The sequence below is a fragment of the Mytilus californianus genome, unplaced genomic scaffold (genome assembly GCF_021869535.1).
Source record: "Mytilus californianus isolate M0D057914Y unplaced genomic scaffold, xbMytCali1.0.p SCAF_45, whole genome shotgun sequence".
Classification (NCBI taxonomy): domain Eukaryota; kingdom Metazoa; phylum Mollusca; class Bivalvia; order Mytilida; family Mytilidae; genus Mytilus; species Mytilus californianus.
In genome coordinates this window covers 1011648-1030872 of record NW_026262696.1, presented here as the reverse complement: position 1 = coordinate 1030872, position 19225 = coordinate 1011648, and the positions used below count along the sequence as shown (strand labels likewise).

Here is a 19225-nt window from a genome sequence, read left to right as displayed (position 1 = left end):
GTAAGAATCCTTTTTGATCAGGTCCACAAGACCGGAAAACGTAGTCAAACTACGTATGCATCTTGAATGGGATTGTGTTTATACTATAAAGAACAGTATTTTACTATATACTGTATTTAATTGCGTTTGTTTAAGTATATATATCAACTATAGTTAATTAGTCGTCATATACACAATTGTACGAGTCAGAGTTTAATGGAATGCAGGATAGTTGACAATCATATTTACTAGTAAATCCTTTCAAGTCGTATTTTGAGAATAACCTTTATGAGGCCGACCAGTGGATTTAACCATCCATTGGCCCTTAGTTAGTGTTACTATATAAGGAAATGACTGTACCAAGTCAGTAATAGAAGAGTTGTTTTCCATTCGTTTGATGTGTTTGGGTTTTTTTTTTTACATTTAAGGAATAACTGTAATATTTTTTCTGTCTATGAAGAAATAACATAAAAAATGTGATGCACACTGAATAACCCGCGTAGCGGGTTATTTTAAAGTGTGCATCACATTTTTTATGTTATTTCGAATAGACAGATAAAATATTACAGTTATTTCTTATAATTTAATTCTAAATTCCATTTTAAACCGGAGTAAACAATGAAAAAACGTTGATGACGTCACGGTCACATGACTAAATTATGTCTATGAGCTGATAAACAAAACAACGTCAGCCAATCAGCAGACGCGTTACATCCAAAATTAAATTATTTGATAAGGGACTTTTCGTTTTGGATTTTCCTAGTAGTTCGATATATTTGTTATTTTACTTTTTGTACGTTGTAGTTCTATATTTATACAAATAAAAAGATGTGGTATGATTGCCAATGAGACAACTCTCCACAAGAGACCAAATGACACAGAAATTAACAACAATAGGTCACCGTACGTCCTTCAACAATGAGAAAATCCCATACCGCATAGTCAGTTATAAAAGGCCCCGAAATGACAAATGTAAAACAATTCAAACGAGAAAACTAACGGCCTGATTTATGTACAAAATAATGAACGAAAAACAAATATAATTTGATATACGGCAACAAACGACTGAATTACAGGCTCCTGACTTTGGAGAGGCACATACAGAATGTGGCGGGTTTAAACATGTTAGCGGGCTCCCAACCATCCCCTTAACCTGGGATATATAGTTTATTTAAATATTCAATTTACTTCTATAAGTATGAGCGGAAACGTGTAGCATAGTTCGCATACATGAATGTTGCACTTTATAAACCATAATTACTATAACCCCGTTATAAGACAAACGAAGATGCCAGATGGCCATTACATAGCCTTGATGATAAATATACCAATTGTCCTTTATTAGTATTATTAATAAACCCAGGAACTGAATGAACATGTAAATCTTAGTATCTAGATCCGAAATTATTATTCAATAAACTTTTATATATACATATATATATACCGGTATATCATCAGTATTTCAATATGTACCACAAGTATGTAAATTTTCGTTTTTTTTACCACACTGTACGATCACCAGACAGTTCAGGTACTAAATGTAGAATTCTTTGATGTTTCTTGAGAGTACTGTAAAGCAACTTATTTTCGCGTATACTTTTTTCGCGTTAAGCTCTTTCTAACCTACTTCGCGGCGGTTTAATATCGCGATTTTCTATATGTTTTGAAATATGGAAATATCAAAGTTTTACATATTCGCAAGCGATTTATATTCGCGTTATTTTTCTACTCCCGAAAGTCGCGAAACATGTTTTTGGTATTATTGTGCTTAGACTGGTGTACACATAGACATTTCGTCATTGTTTTATTTTTATGCAGTTTTAATAAAATTATTTTATAAACCTTCGAGTTTCTCAAACATTACTTCACACAAAAACAAAATTATTTTGAAATGAAATAATATGCACTGGTTAATTGTATAAACTAATAATAATTGCGGTAAATAGACTATCCGCCTTGCATATAAACATTAGAATAACAGTTTATAAATGGTATGCGTCCGAAGCGATTTACTTTCACGTGAAGCGCTATATAACCAAAAGTGGTCTAAAGATAATAGCCAATCAATCTAAGATCAACTTTGCCTGAATTGACCAAAAATGTAACAACCAGACTTCACTTAAAGTGATATGACAAGAAAAGCTGGAAGCTGGAAGCTTTCATGTAGAGGCAGAGATTTAACCTTACATATTTTTATGAGGGTCTGAATGGGGTTTTCAGAATATAGACGAATGGGGTAAAACAATAAAAAATAGAAAATAATAGGGTGTTAAAATATAAGGAATAGAAAACAAAGTGCAAATAAATAATCACAAGTGTGTCATCTACATATAAGGTTCAGACTGAAAATAAGTTTTTGTTCCTCAAACCTTCAAAGGTTTAGGTCTTTAGTTACATACACCTCTTAAATGATTGTTTAATGAATTTGACTTTTCAATTTTGAATTCTGTCCACTAATCTATATTTTCCTTTAACATGTTTGAGCATGGAGGTCACGTGGTACATAGCCTCTTAATTTCGGAAAGCTAGGGAAGTCGCACTTTAACTAAATAACCATATATGTTTATTTTGCTTGCGTTGGTAGAGTACCAAGCCCTTTGCAACTTTAGGAATTCGTGCAACAATTTGGGGAGGTCTGAAAATGACCTGTTGTTAGCTTAAATCTCAAGGGAAAATCTCAAGGTTAAATCTCTGACCCAGCTCTTCCGGTGAACGAACTTTTAGATCGCACTTTATTGTATATTATTGACTCGTGTTCATACAACATTTGTCATCGTTTTAAGGCGTGTAATAAATCCCTCAATTAATTCGCTTTTACGGTTCGTTATAAATGCTGTAAGTTCAGCCTAGAAGCAAGATTGCATTCTTTATTATGCTATAAGTACACCCTAGACTAGTAACTTTTGACTTAACATCCATGATATAATAATATGCGTAACACTTACATCCAATACAATTTCTTATCTTAAATCAACATATATAATTATCAACGATTTATAACCTTTTGAGAGCTCTACATTTTATCGAGTTTGTAATCCGTGTTGCAAAAGCAATTAAACGCAGGTTAGAGAAAAATATCAAATTGTCAAATAGGTATTATAGATAGTAAATAAAGCAGTTATTGAAATGTCGAACAGAAGGATTACAACCCGACACATGTTTCCAACAACTTGAGGTAGGTATATAAGACGGTAATTTTTATTACAGATCATCACCACATCCGGTACAGTCATGGTACGTTCTGTCTTGGTGTTATCGCTTCTGTTTGTGGCGTTTCACAGTTCTACTGCAACATCAAGTAAGTATTCATAAGAATTGAAAATGAATTGTTTTATTCAACTTTGATTTGATAGCCAAAAACGACTTTTAGGTGAAGTCGTATGGTCAGTCTTTAGCTCTGTTTGGAGTTTTGTTGGTTTCTATTTTATAAGGATCTGGATAGGGGGGTTTACAGCAAAGAGGATCATGGGAAAAATTAAAGAATACTAGTAGTGGAAATGGAAATGAAACAAAAATAAGTTAAAATGGGGTGCTAAAATACAGAGAATAGAAAACAAATAGAGAAAATAGAGAATAGATAAAATGGGGTACTTAAATACAGAGAATAGAAAACAAATATATAAAATAAAGAATAGAGAAAATCACATTACAAATTACTGAGTGCTAAAAATGAATCCCCCCTACTAAAAATCTTGTATTCACCTTGTTAAATGTAAAATGGGTAAAGCAAAGACAAAACCTGAACAGTGGATTCTCGTTTTAGGGAAGCACGATTAAATCAGCAGATAAACCAGGAAATGAAATTAACCAGTCCACGAATTTAAAAAAAATATCAGTGATAAAAAAGAGAAGGGACAAACAACCCCGCCACATTCTTTATTTGCCTGTCCCAAGTCAGGAGCCTGTAGTTTAGCGTTGTTGTTAGTTCATGTCTGTCATATTTGTTTTTCGTTAATTGTATTGTTATAAATCAGGTCGTTAGTTTTCTCAATTGAATTGTTTCATATTTTTCATGTCGGTGCTTTTTAAAGCGGACTATAAGGTATGGGTTTTCTCGTCGTTGAAGGCCGTGCGGTTGCCTATAATTGCTTACATCCACTTTATTTGAACTTTGGTGAATAGTTGTTTCATTGGCAATCATACCTAATCTCCTTATTTTTATAATCTGAATTATGACTAGCGAGCACGAGATAATTTACCCAATTCACAAATTAAGCTGGGTAAAATGTAACATGACTGGCACCGAAGGCCCCTGAATCCCACATTATACGAGAAACCATTATGAAGGGCAAAGCCTGCCAATTACATGTATATTACTTATATAATATTACATTTGAGTTCTTTAAAAAATTTAAACTGGTATAGTAAAATTATGTATTGTTTTAGGCCTTATATCACATTGTTTTCTCAACGTTCAAAATCACATGGATTAAAATATTGATTATGAATATTTAAGGGTTTGAAATTAAAAAGTTACATTTAAATAGTCTCTTGTATTTACTTTTAGGACAATGGTCAAGTTGGAACTCTTGGTCAAATAACAAAGGAAGTAAGTATGATGTTACGTACATTGTATTAGAAGTCGGTCAATTCGCGGTTTCAGAATATAATGCATTCTGGGTAATATTTTTAAATGTGTACACAAAAACACTGATTGGTTATAAACGTCCTACACAGTGGAAATTCAACCAATGACGTGACGTTATTTTAATTTTGGGGTACGAACAATAAAATTACACATAGTGAGAGTTCAGATTCTGAACGGCAAATCCAAAACGTATCCAATCATATCAGATACGATGACGTAAACGTATCTGGGGATATACCAAAAACAACATAAGATCCCGAGTTTTGAGTCTTTCTTGCGTATAAAAAAACAATAACTTTATTTATTAAATTTAAACTTTTCCAGCATATTAAATCGAAAAGTATTTAGTACATGTTTATCGAAGTAAGCTATAAATAAAGCAATGACAAGATTTCTTCAGAAATATGAATTGTTCTAGTTGTTTAAAAGCAGGGATTGAATCGATTGGTTTGAGACCACAGTCATTTGACATACTTGTAAATGTTCTTCTGGTATTGAAAACAGCAGACTGTGTTTTGATTACTAAGGATACAACTATATTAAAACTAAAGTATATACATATTCATTTCAAATCTCGTCTCGTACCTGTGAAAAAAAGGGAGATGAAATACATGGATATTTAAGAAATCCTAAAAACGCCTTTTGAAAAAGAGTTTCTGTTCCGTAATGAGGGACTATAAAAATGAATGAATAAATAAATACATTAGCGATAATATAATTTTCATGGCAACTGTTAACATTTGAATAGCATGATATCACCAAATGCCATTTTGTAATCCTTGTTTGTTCGTTTGTTTCCATTTTTTTTCAATTCATTTTCCAAAACCCATTCTTCATGTTTTGACCTTGCCAATTCAATATAATCTTTTCACAACAAGTAAGTCTACACTAAAGCTGTACTTAATATAATGCACTAGTGATCGTATCATGTGAACAGAAATCAAACTTTGTTATTAAATTTTAATCAGCAGTTTTTTTAGCTTTTCCACTTTTAGCGCCGAGAACTTCAAATCAGTATAGACTCTTTTAAAGTTGTTGCAACAACTTTAACGTTGGAAATTCACGATCAGTATAAAAAAAGAAATGCACATGAAACGAAACAAAAAAACTTCTCATCAGTTTGATGCTATATTTTAAACATGAAATTCGTCTTCAGGTTACAAACACAGATGTGACGCGTATGCTGACATAGTATTTGGCTATGACGATTCCGGAAGTATCGGTTCTCAGGCGAACTTTAACCTTATGAAGACTTTTATGAAAGATGTCGTTGGATCATTCTCAAACATTGGCATTAGTGGGACACAGTTTGGCGCATTGTGCTTTGCGCAAAGTGTAAAGAATCATTTCCATCTTAATGCGCATACCAGCAGTTCGGCTATACAGAACGCTATAATGAATTTTGGTGTCCGAAAAGGAAGTGCAACTGCTATAGGAAAAGCCTTACAGGTAAGATAAAACAGATGCTCTAACATCTTATAGGTAAGCTAAAGGAGATGATCCAACATATTTAACTGGGGAAACTCCTTACCATACATTGGATAAGCTTTAAAAATCATATTTTTCAGGAGAAATTAATTGCCCAATCGTGATCTATTGTGATGGTTGCATGTCTTAATTAAATGCTTGTCTTCTCGTCCAAAATTGTATTACTGAACATTTTGCATTTCATAAAAGATTTGAAAGACGAATTGAATGAACAGAAACTGTTTCAATCTTGACGCGCGTATCCCAGGTCAGGAGCCTGTAATCCATTTGTTGTCTTTGGTTTGGTGTCTGCGTTGATGATTAACGTGTATTATTATTATTTGTTTTTTGCATACATCACGCCGATTGTTTATACCTTTTGAATTGTTTCACATTTTGTCATGTCGGAGTATTGTATAATAGCTTACTATACGATATGGGTTTTGCTCATTGTTGAAAGCCGTACGGGAACATACAGTTTTTACATTCTCGTCCTTTAGTCTCTGGTCAAAACACAACAGTAAATTTCAAAAAGACTAAAAAATAAAAGCTTTAAGACACAATGTTTAAGCTTTTAAAACAATGTATTTTTAACTTTTAAATCATTTTTATACCAGTTCTCTTGTTTGTACGTCTAAAAGTCTAAGAGCTCGATATAATAATCTCCAATCAATTATAAGTAAAGGCATCAGCCATTAGTTTCGTTTGAATTAGGCAAAGAGAATGTGTTATGGTACAATTCATAATAAAAATAAGGTTGATACAATTTTAGGTAGAAGATTTCTTATGGGGAAACAGGCAAAAATATTACGAATCAATACCAAAAAAGTCTATACACACTTTAAAGTTGGTATTCTGGGGCGTGTTAAAATAGGGCAGCTATGGAAATCATACCAACAGTTTTTTTGCTTGGTTTTTCTTTTTTTTTGTGTGTGTGTGTGGGGGGGGGGGGGGTGTATTATTGACCAATATTCAATGATTTTCTGACATTTTATACGTTCTCTATTTCAGTATATGAGAAGTCATAGCTTTGCCAATGGAAATAGAAATATACCACCACGTGTTTCACCAGCTAAAATCGTAATAATCTTAACTGACGGCCAGAACAATGCAGGACCAGACCCAATAGCACAGGCAGCCCTTCTCAAAGCACAAGGCGTTGTTATTATAGCTATTGGTATTGGAAACCGTGTCAGTAAATCTCAACTCGAGGCCATTGCCTCCAACAAACAATATGTATTCACTCCATCAAACTTCGGCGCACTCAGAACTCTTGCTGTACAAATAGGCAGACTTACTTGCCGAGGTAAGTGGATGTGACAAAACATTGTTATCATGTACACACTCCTGTGTCATCGTAATTTTAATAGGTCCAGTATCATGTGTAATATAAAGAAAGATGAGACCCAACAATGTAGTCTACTCTTTATTCAACATTTGCTTAAGATTATTTCAAATCGATATGTGGAATTTTGAAATTTCAAAATAACTTACTTACACTTGTCATCTATTTCCATGGGAATGAAATCTTATAAAATATATGTATTGTCATTCTAATGAAATCAGGGGGATAAAGGATTTCCTTTTAATGATTCAATCTTTGGCGCAAAACTATTGTATTGCCAATTATGTCAAATAAAGAAAAAGGTTTCGCGATAGTGTAAAAAATACTTTTTTTTCACATTGTAGAGCACAGTTTTATTGACATACATGTACACATATGAAAAGTAGTACAAATAAGGCAATATATAGATGTAAGCATTGTTATTGGTTCAATTCTTAGAGGACTTTATACACCGCTTTTAGAATTTAATCAATGAAATACCTTAATCTTGTTTTTGCGAACCCTTTCTAACTCAAAGTTAGTCCGGATCTTTAAAAGACTCATTCATATGTAATTGTTATAGTGTGTAGAGCTGGACCTGTTGGACCTACAGGAGAAAGAGGACTACCTGGACATAGAGGACCAGCCGGTCCACCAGGCGCAAGGGGACCACCGGGACCAAAAGGTAACAATTTGTATTGTTACTACAATGAATTAATACAGTATTATATAAGCACCTTTTTTCAAATTAACCTGCAGTGGCAAGTAACCGACTTAAAAATTATAGACGAGGTTTTCGAAAAACTGTAATGGTATTTTTCATTACAAAACACGTTTACATTCATTAGAACTATATTTGTTCCTAAATTATGATACTTACGGTTGTAGCAAATACACATTTGACCGGCTTTGCATTAAACCACAAGAACAATGCCATAACTGCACTCCAAGCATTTTTAGTAAGAGTTAATTGAATTGATGTTTGCTTTATTAGATGTGTGTTGATTTACTTTTTTTAAGGAGGGGATAGTCAGTTATTTTTCGTTTGATTATCAGTGGAAGATTAATACATTTGTTTGTATGCATTGTAGGAAGTGATGGAGACCAGGGACCAGCCGGACCACAAGGTATTTTTAGATTTGATTAATTTTAAAAAGAATTTGTACATTTAGTTAAGTAATGATTCGTTAATTTCAAAACATCTCGGTTTTAATACTTTAATATTGTCGTCCTAAATAATCAAAAGTTACCTAATAACTTTTGAATTTTGATATAGATGCTAGGTACTTTAGTTTCATTCTCATTTAAAAACCATGTGGCCAATATCAAGTCTGTTTACTCAAAAATGGTTTGCATCTCTATAAATTAATTAGTTTTACCTGACCATAAATTGTAATAATATATGAGCTGCGTCGGATAGAAATCGACCTTATGCAAATGAATATCAATACATCTGTTAACCTATTTTGGTTGAAAAAATCTCTAGAGAAAGTCTGGAACTTTTTGAAAATTGGGCTGTTATAAGAAAATCTACAAAACAGACAAAATTCATTTTTTTATTTTGTATTTGAATGTTCCAAAATCAATCAAAGTCTTATACATGTACATGTATGCGTGCACTTGCATAAGGTCGTTTTCTATTCGAGACAGCTCATATATTATACACATGTAGTCAATAAAACATGCAGAAATAATTATAATCTTTTACGAGATAAAAGGAATGTAACTAATGATTTTTGTTTTGCCTGTATTGATCAATTAATTGCATCGAGCAGAAATAATTTTGTCCTAACATGATAACTATAAATCACTAGTATTTTAAACATTAGCTTAAAAGTATACATACTTTTCAGAAATTAAACTATTTTAATATATATTTTCAGGACCTGAAGGGCATATGGGTTCACCAGGCCCAAGAGGACCACCAGGTAATTTTATTAACTGGTTTAGGCCAAAGTTGTGTTTTTCTTTGTTTGAGTCCTGTTTTGGATATGTTTTCATTGATCTAATAGCAAAAACGAAATAGTATTTCGGAAAGTGTTTACTCAATATCCAAAGCACCTTTGTTCACACCCGGTTTTTGAAAGGTAAGTGTTTTGTGGACTTTTTCGTAATTTTCATTTTTTTCCCCAAGGTAATGTCAGTTTTGCTTCAATTTATGAGTTATATATATGCCCTTAGTATCTTCCGCTTTTTTCTATTTTTAAACCTTTAGTCAAATTCATGTCCTAAATCATTACATGTAGCTTGTTGGGGAAAAAGCACAAAAATGGCTTTCGGGTTAAAAATATTCCACCGCGTGTTTACATAATTTACCTGATAAATTGCACTTCAGGTGACCAAGGATCAAAAGGTGTGCCTGGAAAAGATGGAAAAGATGGGGAACAAGGAGCTGCTGGTCAACCAGGAGGGAAAGGTGCTACAGGGGATCCTGGTAAGGATGGCGATGACGGCGAACCTGGAGACCCTGGAAGACCCGGTCCACGTGGACCACCTGGCGAACAAGGGGCAAAGGGTCAGCCAGGTCATCCCGGAAACAGAGGCAAACGAGGTCCAGAAGGACCAGCTGGTGCAGCTGGAAGAAACGGAAACCCTGGCCCACAAGGGCCCCCAGGACCTAAAGGACCACGTGGTGATAAAGGAGAAAGAGGTAACGTTGGACCACGGCCATCACCAGGAAGACCAGGTCCACCTGGACCAAAAGGACCAAAAGGACCGAATGGAAAGGCTGGATTTAAAGGTATCATTTTTGTATTTTAGATTGTTTATTTTGTAATATTTTTTTCAAAACATTTTTGATGTTATTTTTTATTTCATGTTTGCTTACCATTTTATTGTATTTCATAGCATTATCATTTCTAAAGTTATTTTTTATTCTATTTCTATCCGACGTAGCTCAAACAACAACAAAAACCGAATCTTTAAGTATTCTTAGTCATTGAAAGCTAGACCAAATCCAATTACAACTAATTAGATAATCATAATCCCAGGCTTACATAATTGTTTATATTTAACAGGACAAATTACAATTATCATTGAAAAAGGCGGCCAATACAGACCAGGTATGTAAATGTTCAAGTAGTCTCTGTGGGTTTTGCCTCATGTACCACTACAGCATATATTAGGCACACCTTAGTCACATTATAGCACAGTGAGAACAAATAGATTTTTCCTATGTCATGTGTTGAATCTAAAAAAAGTATTATTTAATTAAACAGAAACAATACGAGATCTGATTTTACATGTTTAAAACCAAACTCTTCAAATAACGTTATCATTAAGATAAAAGTCTGAAAATCAACAATGCTAATAATTTTAAAATAACGAACTATGCGTATTATTTTTTTCATTTATTTTCACTATGAAGAATGTCCTTATACTGTATTGAACTAAAAATTACATCATATTTATAAATTTACTAACATTTTTAGAAGATATACCAAGATAATGAAAACAATAAAGAGATGTCAGTATTTACTTTTTTCTTACTTTCAACATTTGTAGAAAATAAGTTTTTTGGCAGGAAACATTTGTCCCTTAACTTTTCCCAAATTCCTTAAACTGATGGGGAGAAGTGAATACTTCAGCTTTAAACTGTAGGAATAGATTAAATAGAAATTTTAAAAAAAGATAATGAACATATTTTGTTTTAGTGTTTGTAAATTGAGATTAATGTTTTCAATTATTGATGAATATAAGGGCTGGAAATGAAATCCTAGAAAAATGTGCAAAATCTGTCGTATTCGACATGCCTCTTGGCCTAGACTTTTTTTCGTTTGTCATTTATACTAAGGACAAAACTTTCAAATATAAAAGATAATTTAAGGGGTGTTCCTTGGTAGAGGAAGATAATCCCAAAATGAGTAGTATGCCTTTTTGATTGGCACTTTCATCAATACTTGTGAAGCTTTCCTGTGAAATGGAATTTATTAAGATATTCTGTGGTATTATTAAGACTAAAGTATTAAATATATTTATGAAAATCGTTGACGGGAAAGTTCAGAATTTACGTGTCACTTAAGTAAGTTCCGTCTCTTTAAAAGCTGTATTTTGTGTCCAGATAAAAACAAAAGATTACTTTACTTTATTTTACTTTTTTCAGTGAAAAGTCTGAATGGATACTACAAAGGAGTGGTAAGTATGATTTTTCCTCTGCCATTGTTATCCTTAAACATGTTTTTTTAGCATATTTTGTTTACATTGTGAACAAAAAATTGAAAACTCTGGATATTTGGATTATTGAAACTTCTGTTTCTTTATCCGGTTTTGATAACACATCAGTGTTAATATTGTCTGGACTATTTTTCATCAGGCCCCCAATGCTTTTATCTATATCGATAGAACATTTAAATACAGCGGTTTCGATTATTTTTAAAGGTCACAGGTTCCTTTTAAATTAAACGTCAGTTCGCAAGGTCGCCCATCAAACCTCCAAAATTGCAATTCGGATTTGACCATGTCGGAGCCACATTTCCTTTTGTTTTTGAATCACTACATCAGCGTGAAAGACTGCATTTACTTAATCGAAAAGGTATTATATAATTTAGACCAATTTCTCCCATCATGATGAACTACGTATTTTGGATATCTAGTGCATTACCGACTCGTTTAGGGCAAACGCAAATATACACAGAACACACTTTATTTATAATTAATGTAATATTGATGTATATGTATGTTCAAACTTACCTTTCTTGGTTATTTATCAATATTCTATCCAATGTCATTTCAGATCAGTGCTGACCTTGACGCCGCCATTAGGGCAGCAGTAAACAAAGGATACAAGCCACCTAAATACTGATAGATGAAAAGAACGAAATTAAAGCGTTCTGATTCCGATTACCTAGTTTTTACTATGATTGTATTATTGAAAATAAATGACATTGCATTCAATTATAGTCGTTGTTAAATGTCAAAAGTTAAATGATAGTACCATATGCATGCGCATACCTGTTCCAAGTCAGAAATCCCCTCAAGGATTGTCATGGTCTTTTTGTCTTGTTTTCGGAGATTTACGAAATTTATCTTGGATCTTGTGTAATCTACATGTACATGAGTGATTAACAGCAGAAACGACATATTAAACAAAACAGCTACAATTTCACAGTAGTAAATGTATATAAGTGAGCATCTTACATGACGGATGCCACATGTGGAGCATGATCTGATTACTCTTCCGGGACACCTGTGTTCATCCCTGTTTTTTGGTGGGGTACGTGTTTTCATTGTGTTTTTAACTTAGGAGTTCGAATATTCCTTTCGTATCTTTCGCATTTTTTTTTACATTTTTTTTTGTATTTTCATATCTGTCGCCGAATGCCGAATGACCCTAACACTGAGACATATAGTGACTAAATATTGTACTTTAAAATCCTACGTTGACTGCCTTATTGTTGTTATGATACCACCATTGAACTATTTGAGTATAACAAATCACCGCTTGTACTTTGTATTTTTTGTTGTGTCTTTTGTTTTGTGCTTCTTGCCTATCTGATGAGTATATACAAAAAAATAATAAGGTGCTGTGGTATGATTTCCAATGAGAGTGTTTTCCAACAGAGACCAAATGACGTGCATGCAAACCACTATAAGTCACCGTGTGACCTTCTACAATGAGCAAAGTCTTTACCGTATAGTCAGCTATAATATAACAGATCCCGACATGACAAGACATGAAACAAATCAAGTCCTTTCGTTCAAATTTTTACAGTTTTGTCTTCTGCTGTGATTTTACATTAAAGTCACAGGTTATGGGAGGTTTATCGCTCACACAAATATGTAACCTCACTACGGTTTTTTGTATTCCTGTCCAATGTCAAAGAGTTATGAAATTCAATGGTAGTCGATGCATGGTTGCTGTTTACCATATTTTACTTTCGTTTGTTGAATTTAGCATAAAGCAAACGGTTGGTTTTTTTTTCTCTTTTGAATTGATACACATTTTGCCATGCCGAGACCTTCTATAGCTTAATAAGCATATGGTTTTTGGATTTGCAACTAGAACATCTTCGTTCTTTGGTCTCTGTTGGATAGTGTCTCATTGTAAATCATACCACATCTGTTGATTACTATATCAAGATATATTGTTCGTCATGGTTTGACAGTTGTTCAAAAGATTGTTCGTTCCCTTTTGTTGGTTTTCCTTTTTTGGACTGTGTAGTTCCTTTTGGGTCAATCTTACGGTGCTTATTTATCCTAACTCGTGCTCGTGTCAGTAGTGACGTTATAGGTTTCAAAGAACATCATCTATTTGTCACTGGAAAATTATTAAGTCAGTGAATTCGTTACCGCAAATTACTTAAAACATTTACTAAATTCTATCATACACTGAACTTAAGTCAAGCTTAGTGTTTGATAATTCATTGATAACATTCTGACGTATCACAAACAAGCAATTTGTAACGTCCTACTTCATTGGCCGAAAGATTACAACAACAATCGTAGTGTGCACGTGAATTGACACAGGTGACCGACAATGGAATGTACTATGTTTTACTACGAACGTAAAAAGAATTAAAATAAATGTTTGAGAAATGCTTTGTCGTCGCCTGATTTTCAAATAAAGGGGTCGAAATATTATCCTTGTGATATGTTTTTATTTAGTAATGTTCTTTATGTAACAACACAATTATCATGTACCGGATGATAAAAAATATAAGGATAAATACATGTGCCATCTTTAAACGGATAAATTTATTAAATACATGAATCACTTTTAAATTTCTTTCCCACTGACGGGATACAATTATATCCTAAGTTATTGTCCTGACAATGTCGTAGTTACATCATTTTCGCTAGCGCAGCATTGAAATCACAAATGTTGGCTTAATCTGAATCCAAAAGAGTTCTTTTAAGTTGTTCCTTATAAACTAAGACATTTCTCACAAGTATTTATTTATTTTTTAGTTCCACACATGCAGAAGCAAAATCACCTCCTGTGTTACATTTCAACCCTTTTTTACACAAACATGCCTTCAATTCATTTCATTTTCGTATTAACCATGATAGAACATTCCATAGTACGTCAGTTGTGTTCATTCACTTGCACAATACGATTATCGTAAAAAATCTCATAATAATAATAATTCATGATGATTTGCATATTTCTCTTTTGTTTTAGTTCTATAAAATAAACATACAGTAACTTTAACGATTAGTCATTCAGATATAACGTATCACAAACGAAACAAATAGTCCCAATCATTCACCGAAAGATAGAAACAAAACAACGATAATCGTATTGTGCAAGTGAAAGACAATTGACGTAATATGGAATGTACTATCATGGTTAATACGAAAATGAAATGAATTGAAGGTAAAAAAGGGTTGAAATGTAACACAGAAGGTGATTTTGCTTCTGCATGTGTAGAACCAAAAAATAAATGAATACTTGTGAGAAATGTCGTAGTTTATACAAGATTCACAATTGATTATGAATGAAATTAAATTATGGAAAGAAAAATCCACATTTTCTTTTAATGTCTGTAGGAAGTTATTACCTAGTAAACTAAAATTTGTCTGATATGCAGTGGTTAAAATGTACAAGTCACAAATAATCAAGACGAAGAATTTAAAAAAAATAATGCATTAGCGGATTCAGATGTAGGATACTGGTAGTACAAATAGAAATATATTTTATTCTCCAAAAACTAATTATAAATTTACCGAGAAACATAAAATTGAAGGTAAACAAATGTAGTATGCTCATTTAAAATGAATTACAAAATTATACATGTATAATAGTCTGTTAAACGAAATATAAAGAAATTAACGATGACAAAATATATGTACAAGGAGGGACTCACCTTTTTGTTAATACATATAATGAATAAAAACACTTTCTTTAAACTGCTTGTTTTTCATTACCAAACAGTGAGTTTATTGACATAATACTTGTTGTTCTATGTAAATCTATGTAAATATATACACTATATAATTTACGTTCCATCATAAATTCAAACGAATAAACGTTCGACACGGAAGCGAAAAATATAATCATCAAACTAACTTCTTTCATAGCGTCATTGTTCCCCTTTTTATAATATTACTATTTTGTTACAAAAAGATTTCAAATGTACATGCATGTATATTGAATTGATATTTTTTGGAAACTTTTGTAAAATTCAGATGCTGAATCGTCTGCGAATTGTGGGATTTATTATGTTAGGTTCTTCTCAGCAGTATAAAACACACTCATACAGGTATCTATACTGAATTATTGTCTGTGTTTTTAGATGGTCCCCACTATAGCCTGTAATAACCGCGAAGAGGCCTATTAGATCATAGCAATATACGTGGCGTCATTAGTTCCTAGTCGAGAAAGTGTCTCAAACTGGACCATGTCGGTCCATTTTCTACACAATTACACGGTTAACAGTGCTGACAGCAGTTTTTACATCAAACACTTTATTTAAGGTGGTACCCAACACCTTGACTAATATTAATTTGGCTCGTTTAATTTTCATAAAATTTCGACAAAATGTTTACTTTGACCCTTTGACAAAAATATAAAAATTTCAAAAAATTTGAACCAACCACTTTATCAGAAAATTTCATTGGTTATATAGGAGTTTGACAAACACTAATTTTAATCATTGAGAAGCTTAATATTTTCTTAACAATACAACGTGATTAAAACGTTTAGCTGATTTTTACAGAGTTATCTCCCTGTAGTGTTAGGTACCACCTTAAGTCTTACCTCATGTACTTGTACATATATATAGGGTAAAGAACAGCGTATACATAAGCCACTCTAAAAAGAGCTACGAGAGACTGATTCAAAACACAAATACATGTACTAAAAACTTATGTATATACAAGAATAAAATCTTTTTGTTACATATATACACATAAAAGGTAAACAACAGCATATACCTACGCCTCTCGAAAAAGGGCAATGAGAGACTGATTGAAACATATTCATATAAAAGTAATGTATACATTTATATATACTAGCATAAATCATACAAATCATTTTTTTAATAATATATCGTGGCAGATTTCGGCAGTGTAGAATTGCATATCATCATTATTAAACATAAATATAAGTTTTTTTTTAAAATCTGGTTATTTAGCCGCCCATCACACATTTTTTCAATCGTGACCAGTTTCTAAATACACAAGAATGCTGTTTAAAACTACGTGGTACCCATATCAACATATATACAAAGATAAATTGGGTGTTTATTTACCAACACCCAATAAAATGTGCATGGATCTATTCTTCACACTATTTATACATGAAAAATTCTTCGTACCCAATATAGCAGTACCATATTCAATTACAGACCAAATCATTGAATTAAAAAGTTTAATAAATGTGTGCTGAAAACCTCCATTTGCTTTACACCCTAATGATCTATAGATACTAGCGGATGTTGATATTACTTTTGCCATATCATCATAACTCAAAAATTCAATAAATAGTTAACCAAGATAATTATACTGAGATAGAGTATCTATTTTGCTACCTTTAAAAAAATGGAAAAGTAGTTCTAGGTACAGACTGTGTTCTAAAATGTATAATGTTTGATTTATCTAAATTAACTGTCATATCATTTTTATTGCACCATGTATTGAGTGTATCTATCAAGTTTTTGTAAATCATTTTCATTTTCAGTTAAAAATACTACGTCATCTGTATACAATGATATACAAACTTTATCATTATCAACATAAATACCAATATTTAGCCTTTTAATATCATCAATTAGATCATTTGTAAAAATAATGAACAATAATGGTGATAATATACACACTTGTTTAAAGTCACAGTTTACGTTAAACCAATCAGTAGAATTACCGTTAATCTTTACACAAGACTGAACATTTCCATAAAGAAAACGAATTGCTTGCAACATTTTCGAACTTATATTTAACGACTGTAGTAAACAAAACAATAAATCTCTAGTTATACACATATAGACCTGTTTAAAGTCAATAAAACAATATAAGTTGAGAGTTTCCGAAGTTTTTGCGTTTCAATAATAATTGTTAAAGTACTTGAAATATGGTCCAATGTATTTCTATATTTTCTAAGGCCATTTTGTTCGTCATGCAGGAAGTTGGTGTCATCAAGTTTGTGTGTTAAACGTACATTCAGAATACCACAATATAGTTTATACGAAGTTGGCGCTAAAGTCAAACCGCGATACGACAAAGGGTCTCATGGGTTTAACGTGAAACTCCTAGGAATTGGATTAATTACACACTTTGACCACATAAAAGGTATATTCCTGGAGTTATAACAACTATTAAACATTCTGAGTTTTACTGTGCGTATTGCTGTGTGTTTGTTTATTCTACATTGGCTAGAGGTATAGGGGAAGGGTTGAAATCTCACAAAACATGTTTAACCCCGCCGCATTTTTGCGCCTGTCCCAAGTCAGGAGCCTCTGGCCTTTGTTAGTCTTGTATTTTTTTTTAATTTTAGTTCATTTATAGTTTTTGGAGTTTAGTGTGACGTCCATTTTCATTTAACTAGTACACATTTTTGTTTAGGGGCCAGCTGAAGCCCGCCTCCGGGTGCTAGATTTTCTCACTGTGTTGAAGACCCATTGGTGGCCTTCGGCTGTTTTCTGCTCTTTGGTCGGGTTGTTGTCTTTGACATCTTCCCCTTTTATAATTTTTGTTCATGCAATCAACGTAGTCTGATTCTGATAAAGTTCAACGGGAATCCAAACATAACCAGGATCTGCTTCCACTTTTAGAAGACAGTACAGCGTTCCATACTTCTTTGACTTAAATTTCACAGTCAAGCAGATCATCAAGTATAGTACGATTTTTAAGTCATATTTATAATTATTACAATTTCTATTAAACATATTAGAAAACTCAGATTTCTATTTATATAATATTTCATTTTTATTACACAAAGACCTATCACTAAGTGTCACCTGCGTAGGAATACCACTTTGACGCACATTTCAACCACTAATTTTACCAATTGTCCTCTAAATTTCCTTTGAATTGTTACAAGAATTATTCAAATCCTCTCGAGACAACTACAAATACTGACGTGTTAAGCTTTGGACAGCTTTATCAAACACTTTTCGTTAATTAATATAGGAATTTCGTAACTATGATTTTTACATTTTATCTACATTTTTTTCAGAATTACAAACTTCATTCTAGAGAACTGTTAAATCATCATTTCGTTATGGTTTCCTACACCTTCTCTTTTTACTACATCGCGTATACGTATCGTTTTCGATATTGGGAAGTCTTGACGACATTTCGGTTTTAATAATAACGCTCACAAATTCTTCGTACACACGGTCAATATATACTAGCCCAGAAATTTTAGAAATAGCAGTATAAGAACTAAGCCAATCATCGAGTAGATTGCGTAAATCATATTTGATTGTTTAACGTATATTTTGAGTAATATTGTTTCTATCGATTCCAGAACTAAAATTCAACGAGAAGTTCCATGACAGAAAGGAGTGACCCAGGACGACTCTTGTCAGATTGTATATACCGATGGCACATGTTTCATTGATCATTATGCTTGTTCTAGTTAGCTTTTAATTATCAAAACAATCGAGCATGTCGTATGGTACAACACAACAATCTACGAAGCCAGTGCCACTTGGAGATACAAATGTAAAGTCATTTTGAACTGTTTTACGTCCATTTAAAAAATACAGCAGTTTACGTCAGTTAAAAAATTACCAAAAATACTACCATAACTATTATGATGGAAGTCAATTGCATGTCTTTCGGGTAAACTGGCAATCGAAACTGGCAAGTCTGAATATCTGCTATTTCAATCGCCACACAAATAAAAAGGAGATGGCAAATATACATCTTAAACACAGTAAGCATTCTGTAACCAGTTTTAATCATCCAACCTCACCCACAATATT

General features: G+C 32.6%; 1 protein-coding gene across 1 annotated transcript in view; it reads left to right on the top strand.

Annotated features, from left to right (window-relative positions):
• The first annotated feature begins 3210 nt into the window (after positions 1–3210).
• LOC127699947 (uncharacterized) overlaps positions 3211–19225 on the top strand; it is a 43371-nt gene continuing 27356 nt past the window's right edge. The window contains exons 1-11 of the mRNA XM_052203321.1: positions 3211–3277; positions 4487–4528; positions 5724–6016; positions 7046–7340; positions 7942–8043; positions 8450–8485; positions 9242–9286; positions 9694–10098; positions 10376–10420; positions 11461–11492; positions 12091–12154. Coding sequence (XP_052059281.1) covers positions 3211–3277; positions 4487–4528; positions 5724–6016; positions 7046–7340; positions 7942–8043; positions 8450–8485; positions 9242–9286; positions 9694–10098; positions 10376–10420; positions 11461–11492; positions 12091–12154 — 1426 coding nt within the window. The remainder of the gene's footprint in view (positions 3278–4486; positions 4529–5723; positions 6017–7045; positions 7341–7941; positions 8044–8449; positions 8486–9241; positions 9287–9693; positions 10099–10375; positions 10421–11460; positions 11493–12090; positions 12155–19225) is intronic.